This window comes from Camelus dromedarius, chromosome 17 (genome assembly GCF_036321535.1).
Source record: "Camelus dromedarius isolate mCamDro1 chromosome 17, mCamDro1.pat, whole genome shotgun sequence".
NCBI lineage: Eukaryota > Metazoa > Chordata > Mammalia > Artiodactyla > Camelidae > Camelus > Camelus dromedarius.
Window position 1 is genome coordinate 41,668,767 of NC_087452.1, and position 19,557 is coordinate 41,688,323.

General features: G+C 48.0%; 1 protein-coding gene across 1 annotated transcript in view; it reads right to left on the minus strand.

Annotated features, from left to right (window-relative positions):
- Positions 1-1,330: 1,330 nt before the first annotated feature.
- Positions 1,331-19,557, minus strand: part of CTDSPL (CTD small phosphatase like) — a 111,348-nt gene continuing 93,121 nt past the window's right edge. The window contains 5 exon segments of the mRNA XM_064496741.1: positions 1,331-1,743; positions 5,265-5,450; positions 9,478-9,570; positions 12,939-12,995; positions 16,011-16,112. Of these exon segments, the coding sequence (XP_064352811.1) occupies positions 1,618-1,743; positions 5,265-5,450; positions 9,478-9,570; positions 12,939-12,995; positions 16,011-16,112 (564 nt within the window). The 3' untranslated portion in view covers positions 1,331-1,617.

Below are 19,557 nucleotides of genomic sequence, written 5' to 3' on the forward strand. Positions count from 1 at the left end.
GTTTCCAGTCTTATTAGTGCCAGACGCTCCCACCAGAACTCCGGCCTGACCCACAGAGGACTAAGGCAATGGTGCCAACGCGAAAGGGTTCTTTTGAAATTATTTTTAAGAGCAATACTTTATAGACTGTCTTATTGTCAAACAAGGGACATGGCACTGCTTAAAACATCTCCCTGGAAAAGGTTGCAAAGGAAGCCCCGGCTCAGGGAGGGGGCCCTTTGTCTCCCTGGTTCTGGGCGCTGAGTCCCACGTCTAGATGCGTTTCCCCAACCCTCGGCTCAGAAATAGGCTGTGCTTCAAAAACGAAGACCAAGAGATGGAAGTGGGCCTCGTCAGCGTGGTGGCTGGGTGAGGCCAAGAGAGAATGGCCGGCTTATCACGAGATCTGATGCTGACTGCAGTTTAAAATGCACGCTGCACCTGTGAGGTGCACTGGCCCTTCTGTCTTTGCTCCCTTCTGAACTCCCGAGGCTGCTGCCAGGGAAGGGATACAGTCTGCAGTCTGCAACGGGGTGGGACCCCTACATGTCTGACCCTGGCCAGGTCTGCAGCTTAGCAGTGAGCAGATTCTGAGCATAGGCACAGTGGCAAAGAACAGTGTAACAGCCGCTGGTCAATTCCATTTGGTGGTAGCGCGGTAGCAGCAAAGAAAATTCCCAAACAGCTCCGTGTGTATCCAGCTTTTGGAAAGGAAAGATTTAAAAATCAATAAACAGATTTTTTTTTAAAACTATCCAAGGGTTTTAGAGTTTCGTGTAACTGCTCTACCCCCAAACAACAACAAAACAAACAAACAAAAACACAGAAATATGGCAGTAGTGTGAAAGCATAAGTGACAGGATGTCACTTCTCAAGGGGAAAAATGTCACCTCAGGACAAATCTGTCACCACCAGAAATACTAAGGATCATATAAAAGAATCAAGTGTTTCCTCAAGTGTTGAGCCACACAATTGCAGATACATTCCAAACTGAAGCACACACTGACAAGTCACAAGACTCCTCCCAGGAGCCTGACCCTGCCGCGTGCCATAGCTGGCCAGAGACAGGCTCCTGTGACTGACCCCATCCCCTGCCACCCGCCCCCACCCCCTCCCAGGTTTTAGAAAATTGTCATATTTATCTTCTTAGAGAATCTAAGACAATAAAAGACTAAAAGATGTCTGGAAATATGTTGTGTAGAAAAATTAACTTTCAGCTTAAAATAACATTCAAAAAGGCACTTCATCCTGTAGGAAAGAGATTCTGAGTTGGGTCAGCTCTTCCGAGCTGGGACAGAAGGGGGCAGGTTGTCTGCTTGGAGGGGAGGACTGTTGAAAGGAAGTCTGATAGGTATCAAGCTTTTTTTTTTTTCCCCCATTTTTTTTTTTTCCTTTTTGGTATGTTTTAAGAAAAGCAAATCCCACAAAATGCATGTCCCTTTATGAAATTCATTAAAAGAGTTCCTTTTAAAATAGTTGTCTCTGTTCTTAAAAAATAAACCAGGTAGGTATGGCCACATTCACCCCGTGGCCTGGAGCACGGGGCGTCCTCACTTTCGGCTCCCGGGGAGCCGAGGCCAGGCAGGTCTCGAGGCTGAGGTTCCAGAGCGCACGGGCGGGAGGCGGCCGGGGCCGGGGCTACCTGCTGCAGAGTCTGTGCAGCACGCTGTACACGTCGTCCTCCTGGCTCAGGCCCTCGAAGAAGGGGATGAGGTCCAGCAGCTCCGTGTCTGTCATGTCATCGAACCAGGACTGCACAGGCACCTGGAAGACAGTGTGTGGAGGGGCAGCAGAACTGCATCCAGGGCTGGGGGCTGCATCTAGCCTGACTGCGTTCCCATACTTTTAATATTTTCTTTGGTAAAGAGGATGGGTATCTGGAAATCACCGTCATCATCATCCTCATCTCGTTTGTTCTTCCACCCCAACTAAAATCAATCCAAATCTACCTGGTTCGGGAGGTGGTTCAGGAAGGCACACTTAAACGTACCCAGTTTGCGTGCATTTGCCTGTTTTGTTTTCCTGCTGCAGAAAAGGTAGCCAGATACTACTACATATAAAATAAATAAACAACACAGTCTTACTGTAGAGGGAAGGGAACTATATTCAATGCCTTGTAATGGCCTACGATGAAAAAGAGTATGAAAAGGAATATATATAGTGTGTGTGTATATAGATAAATAAATAAATACATATATATATAAAATAAATGAATCACTGTGCTGTACACCAGAAATTAACACATTATAAATCGACTACATGTCAATTAAAAAAAAAAGAAAGAAAAGGTGGCCAGAATGTAGAATACATAACTAGCTCAGCACCTTGCTAATTCCAAAAAGCTCTTTCCATTATATCAAACTGGCTCCTTGCACCTCAGAGCACTTGGAGCCAGAGGTCATCAGCCAATCATTGACATCAGGGAGCCCATGTGGAGGGCATCAGACGGTTTCCACTTGGGGTGACTCTGCCATGCTGCAGAGCAAGGAGAAGTGGACCATTTTCCTCCAATGCTTAACAGTAACCAGTTAGAAGGGGAAGTATAAAATTTCAGGATGTTCTGAAGCCATGGGCAAAGGCAGGATTTTCCCTTGGTTTTAGGCAGAGAGGGAGGGAGGGAGGGAGGGAGGGAGGGGTGCTTGTGGGTGGTAGTCAGGGGTGCAAAGAAGAGATATAAAAAGACATTTGGGGAAGCCAAAAAAGTTTAAAAGTAATATTTTTGACTCTTTTACAAATCTAAAGACCGATTAGAACCACAACAATTCATTATGTAATTTAAAAAAATAAAGGATTAACAAAAAAATGATTACTCCTAGGGGAAGGGACGGGAATGGGGGAGAGGGCAGAAATGACACAAGACTTCTCTAAATTTATCTTTGTTGACAGTTTTGATGTTGAAACCATGTACATGTGTTACACGATGGAAATAAAATTAAACCATTAAGAAAACAAAGCAACAAAAAGTGAACCTTAGTGTATATATGATTGGTGACATAATCACACAAAGGATTTCAAGTGATTTGGAAACATGGTGTTCTGTTTGTAGATTTCTCAAAAAAGCTGTAAATTCATTCAACTGTTTTTATTTTTAGTAATAATATTAAAATAATGCTTTTTGAAACTTAAGCATACATATACTATAGAATGAATCAAATATATAATGAGGTTAATATCTTTAGGAATCAAGAGTTTCAGCATAAGAGACACAAACACAAAAACAAAGAAATTAAATAAAAACTTTTCTAACTGAATTAGAAAAATCAATATGAATTTATGATTTCATTTTCATTCTAAAAATAAGTGTATTTTAGCTCTGTCTGGTAGAAAGGGCTGGAAACAAAGGATATCCCAGTAACAGTGAGAACTCACCCAGACTGTGGTCTCTAAATACCATGTTCACTCATAGGAACCAGGCTTCATGGCTGATTCCAGGGCTGGAGCAAGAAATGGACAAGATGAGCCTGAAACATCTTGTTGAAACCAGAAAGCAGGAAGCTATCAAAGACTAATGTTATTTGAAGGGAGTGTCCTTTGGCCAGAGGTGAACATTAGAGCTTATATAAAGGTAAAAAATGGATTAAATTATAACATTAAAAAATTCATGAGTTCCTAATGGTACATAAAAAAAATTCACCGGTTACTTTTGGAGGTTCCTAGGCCACCAACTCATCACTCTGAAAATTACAGAATTAAAAAGAACTTACACTTTACTCTGACTTCCTTATTCAAACATTCAAACTAAATTTTAGGGAAATCAAGGAGTCACTGAGAGCAAGTTTGATTAAAAAAAAAATAGAATTCCAGCCAAAAAATGCAGAAAGAACGATGGAATTTAGAAATCACCATTTTGCAATTCCTAGAGAAACAGTGGATGTAGGCAAAGATCATCAACCACTGCTCGCTCACGCTTTTAGGTGAAAGGTCGACGGGGAATTTAAGAATGGATGGAGCAGGCTCACAATGTCTGAATCCACAGATCAATTTAAAATCTTTAGAAGTGGGAGATTATATGCTTCCTGGTGTGATACCACAGTGAGTTCACAATACCATGCAACATAGGGACCTTGTTTGGATTCTGATGCAAATGTGAGAAAACAGTTCCAGATGATGGGGAACAGATGAACACAGACTACATATTAGATAATATAAAGCAATCGTGAGTGTCGTCAGCCATGATACTGAAATTATGATTATGCTAACAAGTAATCCTCCTTATCTGTTATCCTCATTACAAAATGCATCACGTTGAGTTTGATGAACTCATTAAAAGGAACACAGTCAAGTAGAATAAATTTTAACATGTTCAAATAATGATCATACACTAATTGGATCTAGTTTGAACTCATTTTTTTTTGTTGGGGGGAGGTCATCAGGTTTATTTATTTATTTTAAGTATTATTTTTTAAATGGAGGTACTGGGGATTGAACCCAGGACCTCACGCATGCTAAGCGTGTGGTGTACCGCTGAGCTGTACCCTCCCCACTGAACTCATTTTTTTGTTATAAGTGGAGCAACAGAGTTCTGGCCAAGGAAAGGACCCCGTGTAGGCTTTTGCTGAGTCTGAGAAGCCTGGGCTTGGGAGAAGCATACTCTTCAGGGCCTGAGCTGAGGCCTGGCGTGGTGGCCACTGCAGACTGGTCGGCAGTCACCGGTGGGGCTGATCTCTCCTCCCCTGGACATGAAGGGTGGGAGCAGGGAGGGCACCTCTCCTGCTGTGAGTCGTGCACTAGGAGCTGCCACACTCCAGGGAGTTTTATGTAAGAAATGTTCCCATTGTCTACTTTTAAGACATCATTATGAGGCAGTAAAGCCTAGCAGTCTTATCTGAAGACATCACTGAAGTGTTTTATTCATTGTGAATACTTCTGTTGAAGAGATCACCCAGACCTTTTGAGTCTGCAGGGGACACAAGTCCTGGGCCACAGCCAGGTCTGGGAGGCTGGTGACAGACAGAATCTTCTCAGTCACAATTTTAAAGATGCTAAGAGGATACAGGCTCACTGAACACTTAGCCATCGCAAGCACCCTTCTAAGTGTTTTTGGCACATCGTCACATTGAATCCTCAACAATTCTAGATCAGTACGTCTATAATACCCATTTGACAGAGGAGGCAACTGAGGTTCAGTGAGGTTAAATAACTTAGTTTTGCTAAGGGGCGGAGTTGGGATTTCACCAAGGAAAGGGCCAAGAAAGTCCATGTGGGTGCTTGAAGGGACAAAAGTGGTCCTGCTTGGCAGGAGAGCTCAGGTGGAGCCTGTGTCCTTTACCTTTGGGGCTACTTACTGCATTCTCAGGATGGAAGATGTACGAGGCAGGAGAATTGTCCACGATGATCACCTTGCTCAGCTCCCGTCCCAGGCGACTCAGGTCTTTCACGTAGTTCCCACGATGGAAGACACATGATTCTCTGAAGAGCCGGGCCCGGAACACACCCCAGCGGTCCAGCAGGTCAGCCACAGGGTCTGCATACTGGAAAGCAGGTGTCCCCATGAAGGCTGGGTGCATGGAAGAGCCCAGAAGCCCTGACCTCCTGCAGTAAAATCCACATGACTTTTCTAAAAAGGGATTTAAATAACTGCAGGTCTTTCAAGATCCTGGTTATTTCTCTGACACCCTGGATTCTTTCGTTTCTCTCACTTCTCATATCTAATCCATCAGAGATTCTTGTCAGTTCCATCTCCAAAAATATCTTGAATCTGCCTGCCTGTCCGTGTTTGTATTGTCACTGCCTTTGTCCAGGCCTCTGTCTTCTCTGGCCTGAGGTGGCCACGTGAGCTTCCTGAGGAACACCCGCCGCCCAGTTCCCCTAGGGCATCCCACTCATTCACCTCCCAGCGGTCAGAGCGGCCACAAGAAAACACCTGTCTAACCACGTCCCTCCCTGTACTGTCTTCCCGCTACACTTGGAATAAGGCCCACACGCCTCACCCGATCCCGTGTGGCTGCAGTGGTGATTTCCTGTCACCTCTCAGCTCCATTTCAAGTCACTGGAGCCACACCGGCTTGGAACGTGGCAGAACCTTTGCATGGATCCCCTCTGCTTGGATCACTCTCTCTCCAGCTCTTTGCACCAACTTCTCCTTCTGTCTCCTCGTTTTTCAGATCTTGGTTTCCCTTACCACCTACCTAGTCCGCCTCCACCTTCCCTCTTTGGAGACTCTCTATGGCCTCATGGTCATTGCCTTTTTTTTTTTTTAGCACAGCCATGGAGCAGAGAAACCTTTCCCAGGTATAAAAAGACAGATTCAAAATAAAAATCATCTTTGTGACAAAAGCGACTTGAAACCAAGTTGTTAAGATAAAAATGGGACAGTAACAGGTACTAACCTGCTGTGTGGTTGGGGTGAGGGGGATTCAATGAACCTATGGGTGTCAGGAACTCAGCCCAGGGCCTTGCGTACAACTGGCACTCAATTATGTCTATTCTAACATCCACTGAGCCTCACCTCAACTTCAACATCAACCTCAGTTGGTCCTCCTCCCCTCCAGGGACTAGGAGCTCACCTCCTGCCTGCCTTCTGCTCTGGGAATACTGCCCAAGTAGCCCCTGTGTTTTGAGGAGGGAGGGGAACTCGGGGAGCAAGCCTGGACCACCCACATCCTCAAGTCTCATCACCATCTGAGACAACCTCATGTTCTCGTCACCTGTCAGGACCTAGGTCTTGCCTGTTGCGTTCCCCATGACACCCCAGCACCTGGCAGGTGCCCACCTCATGGTAGGGGATCAGTAAATTTTAGTTCCATCAGTGAACGAAGAGGGGACTTGGAATCTGGCTTGTGTGCACAGGACCACACTGCCCCCTAGAGGTGCTCTGGGTGGCCAGGCCGGACCAGCCCCTCATTGCCACAGGATGGTACTCAAGATACCACCTCTATTTACTTGGAGCCCAGAAGTTTGATGGGAGAGAGTCTGAGGCCTGCTTAGAGTTGGGATTCATCTTGCTTGGCTCCCTTCCATTGCCTGGGAAATTTTTCCTCAAAGTAAGCTGAACTGGATAAAAAATTATGCCTGAGGGCAAATCTTCGTAAGTGAAGATGTCTGAATGGCTGGGCCAAAAGGCAGAAGAGTGGCAGTTCCAAGCCATGTGAGGTCACATGAGGCCATGCCTCAGCACCCAGACCCAAGTGAGGGGCACATCCAGGTGTCCCAAGGGGCCTAAAGCCTCTGCCAGGGAGGAGGGAGGCACCGGAGGCTGGTGGGGGTGGGAGGCCAGCAGTGGAGCGCACAGCGGCCTGAGTGCAGAGCAAAGGCCGGCAAGGCTGCAGGATACAGGGCTACAAGCAGCAGCTCTGGGTCCACGGCAAAGTCCTCTCTCCAGACACATCAGATGGAGCAGAGTTCAGGAGCAGCCTGGATTTCATGCTGACCAACTGGGGTGAGCTCAGGGCACTGCAGTTTTCTGCTGGTGAGTGCTGCCAAGCGCCATGTGGGTGGGTTACAAGGGGCTGTGACTCAAGCTGGAAAGGACAGTTAATTTCCTAATCGTCATCAGCACTGCCGGCGGTGGCATACATCCTTCAGGGAATGTCTCAGTCTGGGCCTCAGAGATGAACGTGGGGAATGTAAGCTTCACGTGGGCAGAGACTGCCTCTTTTGTCCCCTGTTGTACCCCGGTGCCTAGTACAGTGCCTGACTCACAGTAGGTGTGAAGTATGTACTTGCTAGGTGAGTGAATGAATGAAGGAAACCAAGGTGAGGAAGCAGACACTGAAGGGCTCCGACAGTCAGCTGAGAGCTGCTGTGAGCCCCTGGGTGGTGGGCCAGGAGGTCCACTGCACTGATGGTGCTGGCTGGGTGCCGAGCCCAGAGCCAAGGACTGGGGTGTGCCCACCTGTCAGCTGAACTCGTGCACCGAGGGGAAAAGAAGCCGGAAGGCTGCACTGGGGGCTGATTCGGCAGAGCCGGCCTGGAGCAGCAGAGACAGAGAGGTTAGAGAGACAGATGGAGGGGCAGGTGGGAGCCGTCCAGGAAGAGAGACCGAACGAGGATGTTTAAGGGAGTGCTGGGGATGATGCCAAGGAAGAGTGATTTCCATTTTGGCCAAGAAAAGACAACTCTCCATCCACCGGCACCACGCAAACTTCCTGTTTGTCATTTCCTTGGTTATCAGGCTCCCCGGCACCTGGGCACTACGGCACAGCTAGTCTTGGCACCGCCCATCGGAGAGGAAATCCACCAGGGAAGATTATGCCTTTCCTAAGGCCACGGTCTCTTTTTAGGATGCAAAAGTCAGGCCCGGGCTTTGGATTCCCTCTCCATGGGCTCATGCTGCACAGCCTGGCGAAGAGCCTGGCAGAACGTGAGCAGGTGGGGTTCTCTCTCCCCTCGGGCATGACAGGGGCCCAGACCAGCAAGGCCCTGCCTGGCAAAGCAGCACGTCTGGGAACGCAGAGTCAGGGTCCCCGTCATGCAGAGAAGGAGGGAGCCACACAGAGACAGAACACGGGGGTCCTGGAGCAGTTCTGGAGACAGGTAGAAGGCTCACCTGGGCCCCACAAAGTTCATTTTTCGGGCCGCTCAGGGCCCCTGGTGGTGCCACCAACAAATGGATGGTGTTGACCCCATCAGGGTCAGGGCCTGAGACACAGTCACAGTAAGGATCTCTCCTGAGGAGCAAGGCCTGCCTGCCTGCCCTTCACACAGTGCGGGCACCTAGCACACCTGTCAAAACACAGACTAGACCACACTGGGGGCTCGCGGACCTGCTTGTTCCCTCAAACAGTGGGGGAGAGCAAGGAAACCACTCTTTGGTCAGAGCCAGTGTAGACGCTGGGTCAGAGATGCAAACCAAGCCACAGGACCAAGATGTGTGTGAGTTATTTTACCGCCACGAACAATGACGGCCATAAACAATGGACAGCTGGTGCACTTACCGCGGGACAGCGCCCAGCACAGCACCCAGAACACGGCAGGGGCTGAATACGAGTCGGCCATTTTGCTAAGCTGCTTATGGGTGTTATTCCATTTGCCCCATCCCATGAAGTAGACAGAATTACCTCCATCTTACAGAAGAAACTAAGGCAAGAAAAGGACCTTGCCTGAGGTCCCAGGGCTCGTTATGGCAGTCAGAACTCTCATTCGGCCCTAGCAGGTGGATGACTCTTTGACACTTACCTCTCCCTGAAACCTATGTAAGTGCACTCAAGAGCACAGAGGTGCGAGCCTCTAGCGTTTGGCTGCCAGTCAACAGAGGAGACGCAGACGCCCTTTCTTGGGGACACATGCGTGATTTCCTGGTCTGTGGACAACCAGCCTCAGTGGCTGTAGTCACCAACTTCCCAGAGCGTTTGTTCCCTGTGCTCCTGTCACTATGGTAACCTAGGAGCCTTTCAGGCTGGTACTGTGTGCATGGCCTGCATCCATCCCATCTGGGGTGGGAACCTGTCAGCAGGGAAACAGCTTCCCCCACCTTAACACAGGGCTGCTTGACAGACGGGGCAGGGGTGGAAGGGCTGGGGGCACTGGGCTGGGCGCTGGGGCTGGGGCGGGACCCACCTTGGCCAGGCTGGCAGTAAAGAGCACGCACTCGAAGAGCTGCCCCATCCTCTGGAGGAACTCATCCACATGTGGCCGCTTCAGCACATACACCTGCAAAGGCAGGGACAGCATGCTGGTCAGTCACAGCAGTCCCTGGGGATGGCCTGGGGCCAAGACGCCCTGTGTCAGAAAGAATTCCTAACGAGGTTCCCACCCCTTGCCCCCAGGTCTAGTGAGGTCTGTGTGAGGAGCCCTGTAGTCACACGTGGTGCCTCAGGCCAGACACACACCTCAGACTGGGCTCCAGGTCGGAGTTCAGAGCAGATGCCCCTCCCAAGAAAGAAAGGGAAGCCAACCAGGTATCGAGGGTCTTTGGGGTTTTCAGAACCGGCACGTGGAAGGGTTGTGCCACGACTCCATTGCACACGTGTTTCTCGGCACAGGCTCTGGGTCAGGCCGTTTGTGGACACAGGCCATAGTCTGGGGTAGTACTTTTGGTGGAGGTCAGGGCCTGGCCTGTTGCCCCGCAGGTCTGGGGCCGCTCTCCTACTCTGACTGGAACCCCTCCCTCGCTAGGAAGGCCTGGGGCCGAGGCACAGGCCCAGCAAAGCTGCAGGAAGGTCCTTCCTCGTAGGCTTGGGAAATCACAACAAAGGTAACTCTGCTTGGATCTACTACAGAAACAGCTATTTCAGGGGATGTGAAGCCAGCCTACTCCCAGGCCCCAGAAACGAGTCATCAGGAGGAGCCTCCAATCAGCGGGTGCAAAGAGCAGCACCCTCTCCTAGAGTGGCTGAGCTCTGCTCCTGATTCGGGGGCTTGAACGGATCTGAGGAAACAAGGGAGCTGGGAGAGAAGGCAGAGGAGGTGGGAGGAGGGAAGACCTAATTAAAACTTGAATAAATTCCATTTGAACTTAGCCACTTCCCTAAAATAATCTGAACTTGTTAAAATTCAATTCAATTCATATTCGCTGAGCCCCAGCTCTGGGCTCAGCCTGAAGCGATTACAAAGGTGAATGAAACACAGGCCTTGCCCTTGAAGAGCTCACAGTCTAGAGCAGATATACAGAAAAATACATCAAAATAAACATGCACAATGAAAGCTGTAGTAGATGGATACACTAAGGACAATTAACTCCCCTCTGAAGGGAAGGGAATCACAGAAGGGACCATTTGGTCTGGACCTTGAAGGATGAAGAGGAGTTCACCAGGCCAATAAGGATAAGTGAGCTTGTAGGCAGAGGAAACAGTATGAGCAGGAGATTTGGCCTGAAAATACTTGGGGTGTTAAGAGAATGGCCAGGGCCCGGCATGAGAAGCCCTTCAGAGGTGGTAATAAAAGAGTGGGCACCAGGAATAGAAGAGGAGGCTGAAGATGAAGTGTGAAAGGCAGGTCAGGGTGAGAACACTAGGGGCCAGGAACGGCAGATGAAGCAGGCTGGATACCCCAAAGGACAAGTAACAGAGGGAAACGGGGGCCTCTGCCCCACACAGAGGATGTGCTGCTGGCAGAGGAACTTACACAGAGGCATGACTTGCTGGGAAACTTGTGGCTGACTGAAAGGGTGTGCAGCCGAGGATGGAGAGAGGTGCCAGAGAGGTAGGATGGTCTAGGGTGGGTGCCAACAGGGCTCTGAGGAGCTGGGAGGCCTGGGTGGGGGCAGAGGACAGGGCCTGTGGCTGCAGGAGCTCCAGGCCCCCCACTTTGCCCACGAGACGCTTGGTGCCAGGAACAGGTGCGGCCTGTGGTCCTCGGTCTCCCTGGGATACTGCTCCGAAAGCAAGCTTTGCTATGTGCGAGGGCAGGGGACTGGTTTGGGAACACTGGTGTCGGTGCCTCTGGCAGAGAGGAGGGTCCTGGGCCCAGAGGCCAGCATCCAGGCCCGCGTCCGCGTGCAAGTAACCAAGAATAGGCCCCTTGGGACCTGCACAGCCTATCCTGGATTACTTGAACGAGGCCACGGCCTTTGCCAGGGCCTTGGTCCTCCTCTGGGCGCCTGTGGCTTCGTTCCCTCAGGAGAGAGTTTCTGACCCCAGTCTTGGGGTATTTACCGCCAAGTGAATTGTAGCACAGTCTGGAGGGCTGGGGGAGCTGGGCAGCTCCTTTGGAAACGGGCTGGCCAGAGCAGGTCAGGCCCCGAGGGCCATGCTCACAGTCAGGAGGAACGAAGGATTAATTTCTCTCCGAATTCCTGTCATGCCAGTGGGCAGCTTCTCCTCTGTCTCATTATCTTGCAACATGAGCCAAGATAATAAAAGCAGAAGCTTTAACTGCTTCTCAGATGCTGAGTTAATTCAGCTGATGCTTCTGCAAATGTTAAATGCCCAAGTGCCTGCCATTCTGGCTCCCTGATGGCCTTCAAAAGCACGAAGTGTGGAGACACTATGGACAGAGCTGCCTTTCCCAGGGATGGGTTCCTGGCAGGACCTCCTGGCAGAGGAGGAGAAGGACTCAGGAAAAGAACCCTGGGTCAGGGGCAGGAAACTGGAGCTCTCATTTTAATTCTTCCTATTGTATGACCTTGAACCAACCCTCTCTCTGACTGAGACTCAGTTTCCCCAGGTGGACAATGAGTTGGCTGGACCAGCTGATTTCCCAAGGCCTCACTGCTCTGACATCCTGCACTCAAGGGCCAAAGAGACTACTGGCATCATTAAGGAAAGACAATACGTTATGGCTCAAGCACCAAGGGAGGGTTTTCCTCCTGGGACATAAACAAATCAGGCCAGAGACTCTCCCTTTAAGACCTTGGGGTTGACAAGGAAGATGACCGGATCACCCTGGTGGAAAGCCTACAATGTTTTCCTATGATGTTTCCAATATTTCATAAACGAAACTATTCCTGGAGGAGCTTCATGCAGAAAAAAGGAGAATAAGGAAAAAAAATATCAGAACAAGGATGCATGCCAACCGACTAGGGAATCTTTATTCAAAGCTGCCTGCTGATCCAAAAACACACACCCTTCCTCCTTGCCCTTTTGGGTTGGGTTCTTGCTAAATATTCACTGGAGAACACGATGCAGGAGCGACAAGATCAGCCTGGAATGGCTGGCATTGGAAACAGACAAGTTTTCACGAGAATCTACCATAACTGGGTGACATGTGACATTTTCCTGTTGCCTGGTAGGAGACTGGCTGAGAGCAATTACATGGGGAAGTTAATTAGACCATCAAGCTAGGCCAGTGGGGGATATGGAAACTTCTAAAAGTCTGCATCAAATCAAAGAACTATTTGAACTTGCAACCACATCTAATATTAACAAGCCAATTATAGTTTCCCTTATAAACTCAGTATAGATTTCCTCCGAGTAGGAAAAAAAAAGCAGAAAATCATTGCGTTTTAAAATAAAGTCTGCTTCCTTTTGATTCAGTAATAAAATCATTACTGAATTGAGAATTTAGAAATAAAGTTCATAGGAAATGTAATTACTAAAAAATGCTAACTTGAAACTCAAGATTTAGCTTTGATTTCTTACCTGATGTATAGTTCCATCGATTTCAACGGGAACAATAAAATCAGCATTACTAATAGGCTGGAGAGAAAAGAAACTATGATTAGTATGTCTGAAAGAACAAAACAAAATAGGAAATTTTAGCAAGAAAAAAAGCTTGCCTGGACCAATGTTTTTATCATTGGAAAAAACAGTTCAGGATGTTGACACATGCCTTGGTTCCTCAAAAAAATATAAGCACAAGCAGGAAAGCCTATGATTTTCTGTTCTGAATATCGTTACATTTTCAGCATCTTGGTCCACACTCTTTAATCACCTGCCTGGCCCCACAAAGGGTGGTGCACCTGGCTTGGGAGTGGGGCTCCTCAAACTACAGCTCTTGCCTGTGGCCCCGACAGGACGGCAGGAACCACTGCTGGCCACTAGGGGGAGGAGCTGAGAGCCTGACAGCGCAACTTGGGGGAAAATACTTTGTGCTGGACCCACTAGAGCAGACTGCACTGTGAGGGGCCGCTTGACAGGTGATCGGTACATGAACCCGAAGTGGGGCCACAGATCTGCGGGCTGAAGTCAGAGGCCACAGCCACGATCCTGGCAGGCTCTTTCCCCTCTGGATCTTGGTTCCTCCTCTCTTCCAAAGCTTTAGCAATGCGTCTGATGAGCGCACATGCTCCATCCAGTCCTACACAGCAGTGATTTTGGGCCTCGCCTGGCACCACCTCCTGCCCTGGGGGGTGGGGAGAGCCAGTCCCCCCAACCCCGCATCCCCCAGACTGCTCTGCTCTAGGTAATACCATATCCAGCCCACTCACAAACTTCTGCATATTTAAAATAACTTTTTGAAATATTAATGATGCTGAAAATTCAAATCATCAGACCACAAACCTTTGGGACAAGCAGGAGAGAGACAGAGGGAAGGAGCGCACGTGTGTGGGGGCCCCTGGGCAGGGGCGTGGGGAGAACAGAGTCTCTGATCAGAATCTGAACTGGGGTCTGCCTTTAAGCCCATCACTGTACACACACGTGGTTCTTTGATATGCAAACTGCAAAAAAAGTGGAAATGACTAGATCACAGAACCCTTACTAAGCAGTCTGTAGAGCACTCGAGGCTTAAGATTGTAGTTTATTCACTCTTACGGTTGGAAGGCTAGGGATGCGTTCAGTCTCTTGTAATTTCACAACTAAAAGACAGAATCAGGCTAGAAAACAAGATTGAAGGAAGAAACTCCCACAAGGCATCAGACTGTGAAATCATATTCCACAGCATGTAACAAGAGGGAAACCACTCCCCAGCTCCGAGCAAGCACCTGCCCTCTGTCTCTACTCACGCACGGGTGTAAATGAGGCCAGGCCAAAGCCAGGGTTCTAAACCTGGGCTCGTGGGCCTGTGTGTTGTACAGCTGTACAGCTGTACAGCTGCAAGGAGAGAGGTTCACAGCTTTTGGATTCTCAAAGGGCTCTGAAATGCCCAGAACATTAAAAGCCATATGATGAATATTTTGCTTGCAAATGTAGGTAGGCCAGGGAGGAAAGAAATGGAGAGATGTTGTTCATATGAGCCTGTTGCACCAACACCCTCTGAGCAGGCCCTGGAGACGCCTTCGAAGCCAGGAACCCTGTTACTCAGGGATCTGGCCAGCGATGCCCACACACCCAGAGCTGCTGGGAGGGAAGCTGTCCATGCTATGATGGCAACTGACCCCTGCTCTAAAGGGCTTTTCCCCTGAGGGACTCGAAAAGTCCTGAGCATTCTGCTCACAGGGGGAAGCAGGCTGCCAGTGCTGTTCAGAGTTCAACTGAGAAATAAGATCACTGCAGCCCTGGGGACGGATTCTGGAAGGACCCTCAAGACACTGGGATGAATGGTACCCACAGGCCCCAGTGGCTGGACAGGCCATTTGTCACTGCCAGACATAAGGGTGGCCCCCTCCACTCTCCAAAGGACTCTGGGACAACTGCCTGGCCTTGTCCTGTCAAGGAGGAGTCTGTTTAGTGAGAAGCAGGCACAAGGACGGATGTTTCTGGCAGAAAGGTCTCCAAGAAAATCTGATGGTTCTCCTTCTTCCCACACATCTGCCAAGGAAGGACCGGGTGGTGCAAGACACATACTCCACATGTAGATGGTGCCCTCATGTCTCAGCAAAGCGAGGTGGGTCACGGGCTGGGGGTGGAAGAGGAACATGGTCCAACTGGCCAGCAACAGCAGAGCACTTCCATCACCAGAAACACCCCGAGGGAAACAGGACCAGGACCCCTAACACCTGCTTCTTCTCCCCAACGCACCAATCCCCTATTTCCCCATTTTCTCATCACCTGCTTCTTTGAAACAACTTCAAAAAATGGGAAAGTGATTAATTCACTCATTCCTTAGTAGTGAAGCCATAGCTTTTTCTGCCTGGAGGCCTCTGGGTAACCTGTATTTCTGCTGTTACTCTGGTGGGGAGATGGAGACGGAGAGCAAGGAAGGCAATGGACGTGAGACAGTCAGACCTCACCGTGATGTTGCTGCAGCCCCACACCTGCCAGGCGGGAGGGCACGCAGGTGGATGCTCACTTAGCCGTGAAGCTTATGAAAAATCCCTAGTGACCTCTCATCATGAAAACGGCCCAAAGAAATGGCTGAATCCGTTCAGATGCCATAACTGTGGAAGTCTTCTTCAGAGCTGGCCATCTTCCAAGACTCAGTCTGGGAAAATTCCCAGGATTGCAGGTCGCCTGACAGTTTTCCACAGGGCAGTGCAACTCACAGCACATACAGCTCTGCAGTTACCTTGACGAACACACGGCAGTGTCCCGGGGACCTGGTGCACTGACTGCCTTGTGCCACCTGGAAAGTATCTCTGCGGGGGGTGGAGTGTTCGAAAACTCAACCTCATAAATAAGAATGAAGTCTCAGTGTGTTTTTTCCTCCAGACTAATTATGTTAATATTCAACTACCCAGGTTAACCACCTGAGTTAATAAGCAACTGTTACTGGGATTTCTTCATGAAGTCACACGCCAACAATCACAAGCTTTCATCCTTTGTATTTTCCCTTTTCCAATACAATTGTGACCAAACCACAAAGATCACTGATTATTTTTTATGCTGATTTACCTTAAATGAACTGTGCACCAGTGTTTCATCTAAATCAATGACCACACATTTCTTTCCATAGTCAAGCACCGTGACCTCTGGGAGGAGGTATTTAGCTGGTGGCTAAAGGGGGAAAAAAAATCAATGTTATTACCTTCATGTAAAAGACAAACCAATTCCCTTATTTTTCTGTGATACTATGTCTATGAGATTATAAACGAAACCAAACATTTTAAATGCCTGGTCAAGCACATCATGGGATTTTATTAAAGACAGTAAGAATAAATAGTTTGCAAATGAAGTTTTACCAAACACAGTGCCGTTGTCTGAAGGGGTATGATGAGGTCCTGGGCTTTGGAACCAGAGTTCCAAAACCTGAGTTTGAGTATCAGCTCAGTCTCTTGGCTGTGAGTTGAAAGGCTGTTGTCAGCTGTAATGGCAACGCCTAACATTCTGCCTGGCACAAATGCGGTGGCTATTGTTATTATTAAAATAGACTATATAGAAACAAATGTTTAATTATAATAGCTACTCCAACTATGCAGGCCCATGTTCTGGGGTGATATTTCATCTGAAATTCATTGTGGTATATAAGTATATTTTAGAGCTACACTGGACCATGGTTGTTGTTGGTTTTTTTTGCCCCTAGTGACTAACATTTTCAAAAAAACTTTTAAGAGGAACTATAGAACCATCGGCAAAATGCAATTCAAAGTGACCTCCAATAATAGGAAACAGATATGAAACTGGTCCAGGTCCAGGGCCCTGCCTTGTGCCGGGCCCACAGGGGTGTAATAGTGAATGAATGTGAATTTTTATCCCTTGGAGTCCCCGTCTCCTTTAATCCACGTGCTGTGTGTTAACCAGAAAATCCATGTGTGTTTTTGCAGTAGCTGACTCTAATCTTGTCATAAAGGGATCACAAAGAGTTATTAAATGCTAGCTATCTTCAGCCAACCACAGTCTTAAGAGTATTTATTTCTTGGGCCTTGCTTCATTCTAGAAATGACTTGAAGTATTTTAGTTTACTTTGTGGCATACTCAGTATCCAGTGTTAATTAGCTAATTGTCCGTCCTGGGGGAAGGTCAAGCTCTGCTCCATGTTTAATATAAAACAAAACACAAGAAAATATCTATCCCTAGCCACGGAAGACTGGATAATTTAGCTTACCAAATAAAACAGGAAAAAAAAAATCAAATCAAGAGGTTTTCCATTTAAAATGGCTTTTTCTTTTTTGTGTGTGTTTTTTGTTTAAGTTGAATGTTAGTGAAGGAATTAGAGTTAACTTTGGACTTTAGCTGGTTCAACAGCGAACGTAAGGCAGGCAGTCAACAGGTTAGGTAAATCTGGGAGTGCAACAATCGTCCTGGCAGCAGGGATCGTCTGGGGCTGAGCAGGACGACACCACGTGTGGGGACACGAGTGTTTCTTATTCCAGGGGCGCTCTGTCTAGCGAGCACGGGGATTACAAACTCCTCCCGGCCTCCCAACGCCCTTGGCCCGAATTAATGTTCACCAAGCAGCAGTCCCTGACCATGTGGCACTGGGAAGCAATGCACCTTAGACTCGGGGCATGGGATCCGGGGCCCAGGGAAGGACTCTGCCCCTTGTTACAAGTCAGCAAACAAGCAGGTTTATTACAAAAATTAAACTTGCAAGAAGTTCTGTATCAAGAAGAGGTTTAAAAAGACAGGGGGTGATAAGCCTACTAAGTGAGCCTAAGAGAGGACTGGGGTTATTTTTGTTGTGTGGGCCATAGCAGAATGCATGCTGCTGACTAGAATAAAATTTGTTTTAATTTTTCATTATGCATTGATGTAATAAAAACACATTTGCACTGTAAGGAATATAGACACATAAACCTATTCCCTCTTCCATGTCCTCCCCAACACATTCCTTTCCCCAGATGTCCTCCCTTTCAGCTTGGTGTGTATCTGTCCAGCCCTTTTTCTCTGCATTTATACACTAAAACAACATTTCAACCTTACATAATCACTAGCCTGGAGAATAAGGCTCTAGAACATCTCTCCCTAGCATATCTGAAAACATCAAAGATATGCCAAAAGTGGCTCAGTTATTTTCCAAACCCGAGAATAAAAATTACTTTCTTTGCATATTTAACCCACACTTTATAAGCAATCTCTGAGTTAACAGTAACGAAAAAGCCTCACCATGCTGATCTGAGAGAGAAAAAAGCGAGCAGACTGAGAGTCACAATAAGCAAGCTATTGATTTAGCATTTGTGCTGCAGGGAGCAAGGCCAGGCTGGGGCAATGCGCTCGAAGGGTTCATTAATTTGCAGCCTGTTTCCTAAATGCACATGGCTTCTCGAGAGCTTGGCTTTAGATTAATGCAAATTCTTCAGACCACTGCTAAGAATTTTCTGGGCGGCTGTGTCCTTGGAACATGCAAGGACACTATATAATTGCAATGGTGTTTTGTTACTACAATTGATCTGTTCAGGTGACGCTTGAATCATTAACTAAAAAAAAAAAAAAAGTGTCCTGAGCAAATTTTCTCTCAGGCCATCATAAAGCTGAAAAACAAGAGGAACACCAGTCATGTCCAAAAGAGCCTTTTGTAGAAATAGTAATTTTGTGATGTGATGCAGGTGTTAGTTAACATTATGGTGTGATCATTTTGCAGTATGTAAGTGTATCAAATCAACACTTTTCCTTAAACTTATGCAATGATATATGCCAATTATATCTCAGTAAAGCTGGAGTAAAAAACTTAAAAAATATACAGAATGACTTGCTCCAAAGCACCTGGTGGGCACTGCCAGAGGGATGGGGACCGGGGTGGTAAGAAATCCCACGGGGGATGGTTTGGGAAGGGTATTCACTCCAGCTCTCCTCCTGGGAGTGGATGTGAAATTTCCTGTCCTTGGTGGTTAACTGGCAGCCAGGAAGAATTCATCTAAGGCTCTTTTCTTTATAGTACCCACCCCATAAAACACCTTTGCCAGTCTTACAAATGTGGTGCCTCTTCTTGGTACATGGGATGGCTGTTTTTGAACTGGAGTTCTCAGGCTCAGGGTCTGCACACTGTGCTCCCCACGTGGGCCTCTGAGCTCAGAGCAGAGATCCCAGGGCTGCTGGAGGAGGGGCCAAGGAGACTCGACACCAGCTTTAACTAGAGTTGTTCCGCTTACACGTTCTTTGGTGGAAAAAAGTACACTCCTGCTTATTAAGAGGCTTAGGCCAACAGCACAGAAACAAAGCTGTTAGAAAACAAATCTCTCCCCTCCCGATTCAGCATTTTTATGGCTCAGCTGCACTGTCAGCCCTGTGCTGGTGTGTGATTCGAGCAAGGACGTGGGAACAGGAGGGGTCGGTCCTCCCTGGGGCCAAAGCACCTGATGCTCACCTTCCGCCATCACCCCCAAACTACATGGTTTCTAAACCTGTCCCTCTGCACCTTTTCCTTACCCTTCAATACCTGAGTTTTACTGGACCAAACATGAACCTTCCCATAAGTTGTAGAGAGGGCCTCCCAGTCACAGCTCACAGTTGGGAGACACGTTACTAAGCAGAATGTTTAAGACCAAGTCCAGATAAAGATGTC